This window comes from Cyprinodon tularosa, unplaced genomic scaffold (genome assembly GCF_016077235.1).
Source record: "Cyprinodon tularosa strain WSP-4 unplaced genomic scaffold, ASM1607723v1 ctg751, whole genome shotgun sequence".
Classification (NCBI taxonomy): Eukaryota; Metazoa; Chordata; class Actinopteri; order Cyprinodontiformes; family Cyprinodontidae; genus Cyprinodon; species Cyprinodon tularosa.
Genome location: NW_024039509.1, coordinates 21,753 through 36,713, shown reverse-complemented (window position 1 = coordinate 36,713; position 14,961 = coordinate 21,753). Strand labels below are relative to the sequence as shown.

Sequence of the window (14,961 nt, the reverse complement as noted above, 5' to 3'; positions counted from 1 at the left end):
TCTCTTTTCCCACCTCCATCACTTTTTTCCCAAATATCTGTGAGTCAAGCAAACAATAAAAGCGAGCGAGGCTGACATCTTCAGCAGTCGGGTGAGGAGAAATTGAGGTGTGATCACAAAGATACATATCTGAGGACGCTTTCTGGAAACAATGTTAAGTTCAAGCAGAATAATGTATGAATCTGACAGTCGGCATGAAAGATGTATATTTCTTTGCATATTTTCTGATATATGACGCTGACGAATCTCCCCCCCCACACACACACACACACAGGTGCCTGTTCTGCAGCCCATGGATTTGATGGTGGAGGCGACAGCCAGGCGCGTCTTCAGCAACGCCCACACGTACCACATCAACTCCATCTCCGTGAACTCTGACCTGCAGACCTTCATCTCCACGGATGACCTCCGGGTGAACCTGTGGAACCTGGAGATCACGGACCGCAGCTTCAGTATCCTTTTAATCACACTTAGGATCCTAAAAACAAAGAGTTAGCATTTAGCCTTTATAAAGATTTAATTTTGATCATTTTTCTGGTGTTTTGTTGGTAAGTCGATAATAGAGGACCAAGGTGGAGAAAAAGGAAATGTTCTTCAAAATCCAGATTTTTAAAAATCTCTTTGTTTTTGTTTTTTTTTCTTACTTTGGGGGGATTATTATTATTATTTTTAATTTCTGTTTCTCCTGCTTAAATTGACCAATTGCATTCTTTAAATGTTGGGAGCAGGTTAACTGGATGTTAGCAACAACATTTTTATTCATCAAAAGCGAGCTGTTGTGTTGGGCTTCAAGTGATGATAAATTGCAAAATTGTAAAATGCGATTTGAATTCATAAAAATTTAATCTGAAAATGTTTTGAAAAACTAAAATTTAAACGTCTAAGGGCCGGATCTATCAAAGGTTTGCGTGTATAAAAACGTGAGCTATTTCACTGCGCACGCTAAAAAATGTACAAACTGATCTATCAACAGCGTGCTAAAAGGATTTGGTCTTTAAAACGTGCTAAATAGCGCCTCTTATCCATTTAGTACTTTTTCTGCAATGAATATGCAATATGGGGAGTTTACACGCAAAAGTGCGTCTTGTGGGAGGAGAACATGTAAATATATTAATTTAGCACTCGCAAAGTTATTTATCAAACCTGAAAGCAATTTTGCTAACGGTATCTGACTCTATATTTAACACGTTTCAAAAGAAGGTGCAAATGGTCTGTATGCGTAATTGCGCACACATGGCAGCGGTTATTGTCGCAAGAAGGAGACATCGAAATGAAGCAAGGAGACGCAGAGAACGCATTTTTTCACTCCGTGTGAATATTTTTGGAATGAACGAGAAAACGATCATCAAAACATATCGTTTATCCAGCATTGCCATTTTGGAGCTGCAATTCCAGTGATTTGCTCCTCACAGTGCGTCAGCTGTACTTGTTCCTCAATGCTGGTCAGAGGCTCTACTACTGTGCCCCCTCCTGTTTTGTTCGCAGATGTTTTGTTATATGCCAGTTTTTCTTTGGTTCGCCTTCTAATATCCTGGTATCTTCTTTTTACTTCATCCACTGTTCGCAAGGTTTCACCGACAGCGTTTACTTTATTACAGATTTGTTCACATACAGCGTTCCTCTGTGTGCAAATGTTTGTTGGCTTCATCCACCAACACCTCCATTTCCATGGGGTCGAATTTCCTTTTGCGCTTTCTGCTGTCCAAACTCGCCATGCCGCAAACCACAAAACGCGCAAAACCATCATTTAAATAGGGCGTCTCCAACAGTTTTGCACCTGCCACCAGTTACGCAATCGCTCTTGTTAAATCACCCGCAAACCATGGTTCAGCCCCTCGTGCATAATTCCAGTTTGCGAGCGCAAATTACTGCATGCAAAATTGGATCTTGATAAATCCGGCCCCATAAGGTGCAAAACCTAGATAAAGTTTAACATTAAATGGAATTACTGTAGGAATCCAATCTGAGAAGCTACTTCCCTTTTTCAATTGCGCTTTTCATTTCTGGATTGTATTTTTATTAAATTTTAATTTACAAAGCACCTCTGTCTGCAAGAATAATGGAACAAAGTTCACTCCATAATTTTCAAATAGAGTGTTAGGGTTAGTGAAATCAAAGTTAATATTTGCAGCTAGGTTTTGTGTGATTAGCTGCGCTTTAGGTTTGTTTGTACCCGCTTTTTTTTTTTTTTTTTTTAACCCTGTTTCTTTCATTGGTGTCCCAAATTCAATGGGACATTTGAAGGTATGAAAATAAGGGTGTCGTCTTTATTTAATGGTTCTTTTTGGCCAACAACCATTTATGTAGTCTGAACATTTTTATACAAGCTTTCATAAATGAATGTGGAACTTGTTCTTCAGGCATTTTTGCACCTAAATCTGCAGCAGTTCTCTATGACGGACCGTCATAGTGATGTAAATAAACAAGGTTTGATTTTGGTGATCTCTTCCTTCCTGTGTCTGTGTGCGACCTCAGATCACCGCTTTTTGGTCTGAGCCTGCACACTGCAAAAATGGTCTAGACATAAGTAAAAATGTCTTAAATCAAACGTATTTACACTTCGTTTTAGTAGGTAAATGGGATTATTTGCCAATGGATTGAGTATTTTTACTCTTAAAATAAGATTATTAGATAATATGCACTTGAAATAAGACAATGCGGTTGCTTTTTCTTATTTTAAATATAAATTGTCTTGTTCCATTGGCAAAGTATCTCACTTAACTCCTCAATTCAAGAACAAATGCACTTTTTTTTTAAGAAAAAATTACTTATTTAGATTTCCATTTTTTGCAGTGCATCAGGCAGCAACTTCATAAATGAGCATTGGAAAACTTTTTTTTTAAATTACAATCACATTAAAGATCTATTTGTTCTGTTAATTAAATCCTAGATATCCTCTTTGGTCCTTAGCCTGCGTCTCTCAGACATTGTAGACATTAAGCCAGCCAACATGGAGGAGCTGACGGAAGTCATCACCTCAGCAGAGTTTCACCCCCAGCAGTGTCACACCTTCGCCTACAGCAGCAGCAAAGGCTCCATACGCCTCTGTGACATGAGGCAGGCCGCCCTCTGTGACAAGCATTGCAAATGTGAGTATCAGGAAAGAGCACCAAAGGGGGGGAAAAACCCGTTAGATGTCACAGAGTGAAACAGGGCGTGGCTAATGTATTTGGGATCCATACCAGTATGGATTTTCTGTGACATGATGCACAGCGTGTGGGTGTGTGGGGGTGTTTGTGTGAGCTGGAGGATGGTGTCTGTGTTTGTGCTTATTTTCTGATCTGTGGTTAATTCTGAGAAATTTCATGTGGTTTTCGGTTGATTTTTGTCTTTCTACAAATTTTCAGTTCAATTCAGTTTATTTATTATAGCACCAATTCAAAACGCTTTACAGTTTACAGTCTTTACAGTTCACCAGATCAGATTGATTTAAAGTTTTCTAAGGAAAACCAGCTGATTGCATCGACTCATTGACTCGAAGGCAATCCCTCACACTAAGCATGCTTGTGTTTTATCTAAAATCTTTAATTCTGCTAAAAGTAACAGGCACGTGTTTTGTTCAGCTAAGTTATTACAGAACTAACAGAGCCTGTAAAGCTGATCTAATTCGAAAAAATTTCAGAACCAAAAGCTAAAATAAAAAAATAGGCAATGTTTACCCTGAACTGGCTCATCTTGCTGTAGCTGCATCACAGTTTGCCACCACTGATAACCCATCAATTAATCTTCCACCGCGTCTCGGACAATGAGCGGCCTTCTCTACGCCTTACTGTCACATGCAAACACTTTGCTCAGATGAATAATGAATACATTGACATTTTCACTGGGAAATCAATGTCATAAGAGCAATTACATTAGTCCCCCCTGGACACACCTTGTTGCTCGATAATATCAGTCATTTCCTCAGACATATTGATGAATCCATTGTGCCTGTTGAATATCGCATAAGCATTAGAGTCTCTGCTAAAACAAATAAAACCAGATTCTGGAGGATATTTTAGGGATTTTGTTGGGTTGATGCGAGAATAAAGAATAAGTTTAAGGTCTCTATTATATTCTTCAGGAAAGAAGTGTTAATGCTCACTATCTTACTGCATGAACTTGCAGAGATGTGTTGTATATAGCAGCAAACAGGCACAAGCTAAAGCGTTTAAAATTTCAATTTTAATTTCATCTCAACTTTAAAAAAGTAATCAAAAGTAATCTTTTAGAGGCTTTTTAAAGTTGTTTTTACAATGTATTTATCCGTTTCTCCCTCTGGTTGCATATAATGTCTTTATAACTAATTACAGCATCCTGTTGGCATATTATTTGTTAGTTACAGTCGTAGGGAAGTCATATTTTAAATTTCAAATAGTTCTGATGTATATAAATCTATCTTTATCAGACCATATTGTCCCAAAAGTTAGAAAATTTCTATTTTTGAAAACATCCCGTCTTAAAATCTGTTTCGTTATCTTCTGCAGGCCAGTTAGTTCTACGTCAGCCTGCACACCTAAATTCGGCCAATCATATATCAACGGTCATCTGTCAATCAAATTTTTTCGGTCATAGCATCTTGATTTATATGTCGCCGCTAATATACGCAACGGTTGAAATCAGAATCCTTTCCTTTCCCATTGAGTTGCGTCCCAGTGTTCACGGGGATGGACGTCTGTGTCTTCAGCAGGCGTAGAGCTAACAGAACTGGCAGCGTTGTGAGGCAAGGGCTTCAGGTTGGAGGAGAGTCCCTGTCTGAAGTGGAGGAGTTTAAGTATGTTGGGGTCCTGTTCACGAGTGAGGGAAGAATGGAGCGGGAGATCAATTGACGGATCGGTGCGGCTGCTGCAATAATGCGGACGCTGCACAGGTCTGTCGGTGAGGAGCTCGGTCATTCGGGAGAGGCTCAGTGTGGCTCGGACATCTTCTTCGGATGCCCCCTGGACGCCTCCCTCGGGAGGTGTTCTAGGCACGTCCCACTGGGAGGAGGCCCAGTGGACGACCCAGGACACGCTGGAGAGACCATGTCTCTCGGCTGGCCTGGGAGCGCCTAGGGCTTCCCGCAACAGAGCTGGAGGAGGTGTCTGCAGAGAGGGAAGTCTGGGAGTCTCTGCTTAGTCTGCTGCCCCCGCGAGCCGGTTCCGGATAAAGCGGGAGACGACGAGTACGAGGATAACAGATACACTATATTGCCAAAAGTATTTGCTCACCCATCCAAATTATTGGAATCAGGTGTTCCAATCACTTCCATGGCCACAGGTGTATAAATTCAAGCACCTAGGCATGCAGACTGTTTTTACAAACATTTGTGAAAGAATGGGTCGCTCTCAGGAGCTCAGTGAATTCCAGCGTGGAACTGTGATAGGATGCCACCTGTGCAACAAATCCAGTCGTGAAATTTCCTCGCTCCTAAATATTCCACAGTCAACTGTCAGCTGTATTATAAGAAAATGGAAGTGTTTGGGAACGACAGCAACTCAGCCACGAAGTGGTAGGCCACGTAAACTGACGGAGCGGGGTCAGCGGATGCTGACGCGCATAGTGCGAAGAGGTCGCCAACTTTCTGCAGAGTCAATCACTACAGACCTCCAAACTTCATGTGGCCTTCAGATTAGCTCAAGAACAGTGCGCAGAGAGCTTCATGGAATGGGTTTCCATGGTCGAGCAGCTGCATCCAAGCCATACATCACCAAGTGCAATGCAAAGCGTCGGATGCGGTGGTGTAAAGCACGCCGCCACTGGACTCTAGAGCAGTGGAGACGCGTTCTCTGGAGTGACGAATCGCGCTTCTCCATCTGGCAATCTGATGGACGGGTCTGGGTTTGGCGGTTGCCAGGAGAACGGTACTTGTCTGACTGCATTGTGCCAAGTGTAAAGTTTGGTGGAGGGGGGATTATGGTGTGGGGTTGTTTTTCAGGAGCTGGGCTTGGCCCCTTAGTTCCAGTGAAAGGAACTCTGAATGCTTCAGCATACCAAGACATTTTGGACAATTCCATGCTCCCAACTTTGTGGGAACAGTTTGGAGCTGGCCCCTTCCTCTTCCAACATGACTGTGCACCAGTGCACAAAGCAAGGTCCATAAAGACATGGATGACAGAGTCTGGTGTGGATGAACTTGACTGGCCTGCACAGAGTCCTGACCTCAACCCGATAGAACACCTTTGGGATGAATTAGAGCGGAGACTGAGAGCCAGGCCTTCTCGTCCAACATCAGTGTGCGACCTCACAAATGCGCTTCTGGAAGAATGGTCAAAAATTCCCATAAACACACTCCTAAACCTTGTGGACAGCCTTCCCAGAAGAGTTGAAGCTGTTCTAGCTGCAAAGGGTGGACCGACGTCATATTGAACCCTATGGATTAGGAACGGGATGTCACTTAAGCTCATATGTGAGTCAAGGCAGGTGAGCAAATACTTTTGGCAATATAGTGTATCTCTGTGAGCCATATATTTACTGTGGGAGCAGAAGGAGAGGTCCATTGTAACAAAATACATTTCTTGGCAAGAAATTGAAGAATTGTAAACAAGGATTTAGAGTGTGCACCCATATGATTAGGGGAAAAATTTAGAAGATAAAACTACGGTGGCCGGGAAGTGCAAACCAGCAATACAAAATCTGAAACACTTTTACAAATCTTGAAACAACTTTACATTTCAGAAAACAAAATTACAACAAACGAAACAATTTTAAAAATCATAAAAGAAATTTACATTTCAGAAAACAAAATTACAACAAACGAAACACTTTTACAAATCATAAAACAAATTTACATTTCAGAAAACAAAATTACAACAAACGAAACACTTTTACAAATCATAAAACAAATTTACATTTCAGAAAACAAAATTACAACAAATAAAACACTTTTACAAATCTTGAAACGACTTTACATTTGAGAAAACAAAATTACAACAAACGAAACACTTTTACAAATCGTAAAACAAATTTACATTTCAGAAAACAAAACTACAACAAATAAAACACTTTTACAAATCTTGAAACGACTTTACATTTCAGAAAACAAAATTACAACAAACGAAACAATTTTAAAAATCATAAAACAACTTTACATTTGAGAAAACAAAATTACAACAAACGAAACAATTTTACAAATCGTAAAACAAATTTACATTTCAGAAAACAAAACTACAACAAACGAAACACTTTTACAAATCATAAAACAAATTTACATTTCAGAAAACAAAATTACAACAAACAAAACAATTTTACAAATCATAAAACAAATTTACATTTCAGAAAACAAAATTACAACAAACGAAACACTTTTACAAATCATAAAACAAATTTACATTTCAGAAAACAAAATTACAACAAATAAAACACTTTTACAAATCTTGAAACGACTTTACATTTGAGAAAACAAAATTACAACAAACGAAACAATTTTACAAATCATAAAACAAATTTACATTTCAGAAAACAAAATTACAACAAACGAAACACTTTTACAAATCATAAAACAAATTTACATTTCAGAAAACACTTTTACAACTGACAAAATCCGACGGAAAGGGAGGGACTGTCTTCGAAGCTTACCCGGAAGTGTTAACCGGAGCGTTCATGATGACCGAAGATGGAAGCTAATCGAGTTGCGTTTTGCCCGTTCTGCAGCACTCATATGAGCAGTTTAACGCGGTTTTATTTTTCCTGTGGTCGGTCCTTGGAGTTTTTAAATGGTACAGAACAGACGGAAGAATCAAATATGCTGCAGCAGTGCATACATTATTTTAATGAGGGTCACTCGTACGCTGTAATCGTAGACATGATGTCATGTTTACATGGTGTACACATCAGCTTGAGGTCTCTGAAAAGCGAACTGAATGATGCCGGTCTTGTGTGAAATTCTGTTTCCCTGTGAAAATCTGTTCCCCCTGTGTCGGGAGCGCGCATTGCAGCCAGAGAGGCGGATCTGCCCATTCTCAAGGCGCTCCTGATCATTTTTCGGTGAAAACAGTTCATATAATCATGTCAACTTTGTAACATACAGTTTAATCGGTTGCTCTTTTTACAAATGTGTAAAATAAATAAATTAACGAGGTCTTCTTAAGCTGTTTTGTGTTGTTTTTTTAAACGCCAGTTTTGTATTTATCGTAAATATTTTTATATATGAATACATTTGACTGTGACAAAAGTAGGGTGGGCTAGCCGGTGCACCCGGAGAGAACCCACACAGGCACGGGAGAGTATGGCAGCTCCATGCAGAAAGGTCTCCTTCTGCAAGGGAACAGCGCTGACCACTGTACCACGTGCAGCCTCACTCAGTTTACCAGGGTCTAATTAATACCAAGGTAGAAATCTACCTCAGAAAAAGGCCCTGGTATGGAGGCAGTGCTTTTTTATTTACAGGGAACTATAGAGTTTATGGAGGGTGAGAGCTAAATGTTATGAACTGGATTCTGGATTCTGTGAAAGGGTCTGGGGAGTAAAGGGTTAAAGGAAGAATTATGAAAGTTAAGGGTGATGGTTATGGGCTAACACTGAGGAAGGGGGCTAATGTAAAGCGTTTAGAAGTGAAGTTTTGTAATTAGATAAATGTTTTTTTGTCAGTTTAAACTTGTTTGGGGGACAGTTTCTTGAGGTTCGCCAGAGATTAGTTGTTTGAAGAAGTTGACAATTCTTTGCCATATAGATATCTGTTTTGGTTTTATTTCTTGGTATTTATTAATCATTTGTTGCATTTTTTTGAGCTGCTCCGTTAGGCTCTCTGTAAATGTTTTCTTCTGCTCCTCCATCTTTGTCAGAGCCTTCTTAGCGTTTGCAACTGTCTCTTGAAGGCAGGCCTTCTCTGTTTGCCACTGTTTCCTTTCATCATGCAGAACCTCCAGAAGGTCGTTTATAGCTTTTTCCATATATTTAATGACGACCTGCTGCTGAGCAGCCCTGGGCCCCATATTCCTGCTCAGGAGACGGGACTTTTCCTGGGCCCAGAGCTCTGTTTGCTCCTTTATATCTTGTTCCATCTTCAGCAAAGCAGCCTTTAAGGAACTGGTTTCCTGCTCCTTCTCAGCTAAGGAGGTCTCGGCCTCCTTTGTTCTGGCTTTCTCAGCAAGCAGACTAATTTCCAGTTCCATGACTTTTCTTGCAGCATCCTCAGTTAATTGGTTGTTTTCCTGCACGTTTTGGGCTAAGCCGATCTCAGCCTCCTTTGCTTTTTCCTTCTTAGCAAGAACAGCTGCCTCCGTTTTCTGAGGTAAGTCAGAGAGAATCTTAACTTGTTCTAATAATCTGGTGTTTACTTGTTGAACTGCTGCTCTCCCCTCTTCTGTTAATTTTAAGTCGAGCTCAGCTTCCTGCACTGCTGTCCTCGTCAGGTTTTTGGATAGTTTGATGTTTTCTTCTTGAAGTGCGATGATGTGCTCAAATATTGAGTTTATCCAGATCGCAGCTTCCTCCACACTTTGCTTCATACAAATTACCACAGTCTCCAGTATCCGAGCTTTCTTGTTAGCAGATTTAACCTCTGCCTCCAGTTTTTCAAGCTCAGCGGCATGTCTCTGCAGATTTTCTGATAATCTAATATTTTTTTGTTGAAGCGTGGCCATTTTCTCATCCTGCTGCACCTTTTCCCTTTCAGAAGTTAGCTCAGACTCCAGCTGCCTAGCTCCCTCATTGGTATGTCCAAACGCTGCATCCATTTCCTGAGGCACAGCAGCAGAACATGCATTTCCAGAACAGTTTGCAGCTATGCTACCAGATGTAACTTCCATAGTATTTTCTACATTAGCTTGCGTCGACATGTCGGCTTTAACTGAAGGCACCACGTTTAACTTACCTGATTTGCCAACAAAGAAAGAGGAGTTGTTGCTAATTTAAGGGAGCGTCCTAAGGGCAACAATAGTTTGTTCGTCGGTTTAAAACACAAAGCTTTATTTTCAACAAAAAAAGCTTTTTTTCCTGATGACTGGACTGATTTGCTCTGTGGGGGAAAAAAACTGTTTCTCTAATCTCAAGGACGGAACTCGAGAGACACACACCCTACAAGAGGTTTGTAGAAATGGAATGACTTGATGCCTTCACTCTATAGACCCAGAGTCAGACAATGATGATGTCACAATGGAATCAATGATGTCATCGAACAGGTGGGCAGGCCATGTTGCCTAGCAACAAACTTAACTCCTCCCACATGCTGGCTGTAGGTGTTATATTCAATACATACATCTTTATTTATAAAGAACTTTAAAAATATCTGTGATCAAGGTACTTTACACTGATAAAACTAATCCATCTTAGTGGATGTAACACAAAAACAGATTTTCTAGAATCATTTAATGAAATAGAAACAATATAATCAAACTAATAGAATAGTTAAATAAGTAAAGCAAAAGGGTAAAATAATAAGAGCCAACATCTCAAACTGAGTTAAGAGCCAAGGAAAAAAGTTTGTATAGAGGAGCTAAAAACAGCAGGTAAGTCTGCCTCTTATTTATAATGGCCTCTTAATCCGCATTTTGGGGGTAGAAACTAAAAACACCCTCCTCACAACCTCCTCACTGGCTTTGGGAAAAACCAGCATCAACAGATGGATCGAGCTGAGAGAACGGGAGGGAACAGACATTTAAATAACATTTGACAGCTTGGCTGACTTGTGGGACTCCTGAAGCAGCAAGCAGGTACTGTGAGGCCAAGCGTGTTGCGGCCCGGGCGGATGCAGAGGCAAAATCTCGGGCCTGGGAGGAGTTCGGAGAGGCCATTGAAAAAGACTAAGGGTTGCCCTCAATGCGATTCTGGCAAACCGTCCGGCGCCTCCGGAGGGGAAAGCAGTGCTTCGCTAACACTGTTTTCAGTGGGAGTGGGGAGCTGCTGAGCTTGAAGGAGGATATTGTCGGGCAGTGGAAGGAATACTTTGAGGATCTCCTCAACCCGACAGACACGCCTTGCATGGGGGAAGAAGAGACGGGGTGCTTGGGGCTGGATTCATTCATCACCCAGGCTGAAGTCACTGAGGTGGTCAAAAAACTCCAAAGTGGAAAGGCTTCGGGGGTGGACGAGATCCGTTCTGAGTATCTTAAAGCTCTGGATGTTGTCGGGCTGTCATGGTTGACATGGCTCTTCAACATCACGTGGATGTCGGGGACAGTCCCCCTGGATTGGCAGACTGGGGTGGTGGTTCCCCTTCATAAGAAGGGGGACCGAAGGGTGTGTTCCAACTATCGGGGAATCACACTTCTCAGCCTCCCCGGAAAGGCCAATGCCAGGGTGCTGGAGAGGAGAGTCCGGCTGATTGTCGAACCTCGGCTGCAGGAGGAACAGTGTGGTTTTCGTCCTGGCCGTGGAACAGTGGACCAGCTCTACACCCTCTGCAGGGTGCTTGAGGGTTCTTGGGAGTTTGCCCAACCAGTCCACATGTGTTTTGTGGACTTGGAGAAGGCATTCAACAGTGTCCCTCGTGCTGCCCTGTGGGGGGTGCTCCAGGAGTATGGAGTCGGGGGCCCTTTATTAGGGGCCATCCGTTCTCTGTACAAGCGGAGCAGGAGTCTGGTTCGCATTGCCGGCATTAAGTCGGACCTGTTCCCAGTGCATGTTGGACTCCGACAGGGCTGCCCTTTGTCACCGGTCCTATTCATAACTTTTATGGATAGGATTTCTAGGCGCAGCCAAGAACCGGAGGGGGTCTGGTTTGGGGACCAGCGAATCTCATCCCTGCTTTTTGCGGATGACGTAGTTCTGCTGGCTCCCTCCTGCCAAGACCTACAGTGTGCGCTGGGGCGGTTCGCAGCCGAGTGTGAAGCGGCCGGGATGAGAATAAGCTCCTCCAAGTCCGAGGCCATGGTTCTCGACCAGAACAAGGTGGCTTGTCCCCTTCAGGTTGGAGGAGAGTCCCTGCCTGAAGTGGAGGAGTTTAAGTATCTTGGGGTCCTGTTCATGAGTGAGGGAAGAATGGAGCAGGTAGGGCTGGGTATTGTTCAAAAATTTTCGGTTCTTTAACTGTGCTTATTCCCCTTACCATCAACAACAAATCCTGTGGATTTGTCAAATTTACTATTTATTTGCAAAAATTAAAGGAGGGGAACCATATATTTCAATTTACTGAGATAGTCTGTCCCCCCCTCCATAACATGGGAAGAAATTAAATCACCTGCAAGTTTTTAACTGTTTATTCCTCTCACCACCAACAACAGATTATTTCAGTAAGCTGAAACAGATTCTGTATTGTTGGTTTGCACTTCCCGGCCACCGTATAGAACACAGGAGCTAAAAGGAAGCGTACCCCCAAAAGCTTTTTAATCACCAAATGAACGTCCCTCCAGAAGGACCTTAATATATCACATCACCAGAATAGATGGAAAAAAGTACCTCTATGCCTCAAGCATTTGCAACATAGATATGAACGGCCTGGGATCATTCTCTGAAGACGAACAGGGGTATAGTAGGACCTATAGAAAAGTTTGAAATTCAGTTGTATGTTTTGAGCATTTAAAAAAAAAATTTATATCAACAATACAGTTTTGTATTTATCGTAAATATTTTTATATATGAATACATTTGACTGTGACAAAAGTAGGGTGGGCTAGCCGGTGCACCCGGAGAGAACCCACACAGGCACGGGAGAGTATGGCAGCTCCATGCAGAAAGGTCTCCTTCTGCAAGGGAACAGCGCTGACCACTGTACCACGTGCAGCCTCACTCAGTTTACCAGGGTCTAATTAATACCAAGGTAGAAATCTACCTCAGAAAAAGGCCCTGGTATGGAGGCAGTGCTTTTTTATTTACAGGGAACTATAGAGTTTATGGAGGGTGAGAGCTAAATGTTATGAACTGGATTCTGGATTCTGTGAAAGGGTCTGGGGAGTAAAGGGTTAAAGGAAGAATTATGAAAGTTAAGGGTGATGGTTATGGGCTAACACTGAGGAAGGGGGCTAATGTAAAGCGTTTAGAAGTGAAGTTTTGTAATTAGATAAATGTTTTTTTGTCAGTTTAAACTTGTTTGGGGGACAGTTTCTTGAGGTTCGCCAGAGATTAGTTGTTTGAAGAAGTTGACAATTCTTTGCCATATAGATATCTGTTTTGGTTTTATTTCTTGGTATTTATTAATCATTTGTTGCATTTTTTTGAGCTGCTCCGTTAGGCTCTCTGTAAATGTTTTCTTCTGCTCCTCCATCTTTGTCAGAGCCTTCTTAGCGTTTGCAACTGTCTCTTGAAGGCAGGCCTTCTCTGTTTGCCACTGTTTCCTTTCATCATGCAGAACCTCCAGAAGGTCGTTTATAGCTTTTTCCATATATTTAATGACGACCTGCTGCTGAGCAGCCCTGGGCCCCATATTCCTGCTCAGGAGACGGGACTTTTCCTGGGCCCAGAGCTCTGTTTGCTCCTTTATATCTTGTTCCATCTTCAGCAAAGCAGCCTTTAAGGAACTGGTTTCCTGCTCCTTCTCAGCTAAGGAGGTCTCGGCCTCCTTTGTTCTGGCTTTCTCAGCAAGCAGACTAATTTCCAGTTCCATGACTTTTCTTGCAGCATCCTCAGTTAATTGGTTGTTTTCCTGCACGTTTTGGGCTAAGCCGATCTCAGCCTCCTTTGCTTTTTCCTTCTTAGCAAGAACAGCTGCCTCCGTTTTCTGAGGTAAGTCAGAGAGAATCTTAACTTGTTCTAATAATCTGGTGTTTACTTGTTGAACTGCTGCTCTCCCCTCTTCTGTTAATTTTAAGTCGAGCTCAGCTTCCTGCACTGCTGTCCTCGTCAGGTTTTTGGATAGTTTGATGTTTTCTTCTTGAAGTGCGATGATGTGCTCAAATATTGAGTTTATCCAGATCGCAGCTTCCTCCACACTTTGCTTCATACAAATTACCACAGTCTCCAGTATCCGAGCTTTCTTGTTAGCAGATTTAACCTCTGCCTCCAGTTTTTCAAGCTCAGCGGCATGTCTCTGCAGATTTTCTGATAATCTAATATTTTTTTGTTGAAGCGTGGCCATTTTCTCATCCTGCTGCACCTTTTCCCTTTCAGAAGTTAGCTCAGACTCCAGCTGCCTAGCTCCCTCATTGGTATGTCCAAACGCTGCATCCATTTCCTGAGGCACAGCAGCAGAACATGCATTTCCAGAACAGTTTGCAGCTATGCTACCAGATGTAACTTCCATAGTATTTTCTACATTAGCTTGCGTCGACATGTCGGCTTTAACTGAAGGCACCACGTTTAACTTACCTGATTTGCCAACAAAGAAAGAGGAGTTGTTGCTAATTTAAGGGAGCGTCCTAAGGGCAACAATAGTTTGTTCGTCGGTTTAAAACACAAAGCTTTATTTTCAACAAAAAAAGCTTTTTTTCCTGATGACTGGACTGATTTGCTCTGTGGGGGAAAAAAACTGTTTCTCTAATCTCAAGGACGGAACTCGAGAGACACACACCCTACAAGAGGTTTGTAGAAATGGAATGACTTGATGCCTTCACTCTATAGACCCAGAGTCAGACAATGATGATGTCACAATGGAATCAATGATGTCATCGAACAGGTGGGCAGGCCATGTTGCCTAGCAACAAACTTAACTCCTCCCACATGCTGGCTGTAGGTGTTATATTCAATACATACATCTTTATTTATAAAGAACTTTAAAAATATCTGTGATCAAGGTACTTTACACTGATAAAACTAATCCATCTTAGTGGATGTAACACAAAAACAGATTTTCTAGAATCATTTAATGAAATAGAAACAATATAATCAAACTAATAGAATAGTTAAATAAGTAAAGCAAAAGGGTAAAATAATAAGAGCCAACATCTCAAACTGAGTTAAGAGCCAAGGAAAAAAGTTTGTATAGAGGAGCTAAAAACAGCAGGTAAGTCTGCTGTCTAGAAACCTCTTTGATATGGGATTTAAATGACAGGTCCTGATCAAAAACAACACCAAGATTTTTTACTTTACTATCTGAAATCAGTTTCATCCCATCCAAATGAAGTGACTGACTAATCAGTTTGTTTTCAAAGACTCTGGTCCAAAGACTATAACTTCTGTTTTGTCTGCAGT

General features: G+C 41.6%; 1 protein-coding gene across 2 annotated transcripts in view; it reads left to right on the top strand.

The window, feature by feature from the left end:
• The window catches only part of LOC119773232 (serine/threonine-protein phosphatase 2A 55 kDa regulatory subunit B beta isoform), a 108,301-nt gene that overhangs the window by 83,928 nt on the left and 9,412 nt on the right, over positions 1–14,961 (top strand). For both annotated transcript variants that reach the window (XM_038270130.1, XM_038270132.1), the window contains exons 5-6: positions 275–452; positions 2,925–3,089. In XM_038270130.1, the coding sequence (XP_038126058.1) occupies positions 275–452; positions 2,925–3,089 (343 nt within the window). The remainder of the gene's footprint in view (positions 1–274; positions 453–2,924; positions 3,090–14,961) is intronic.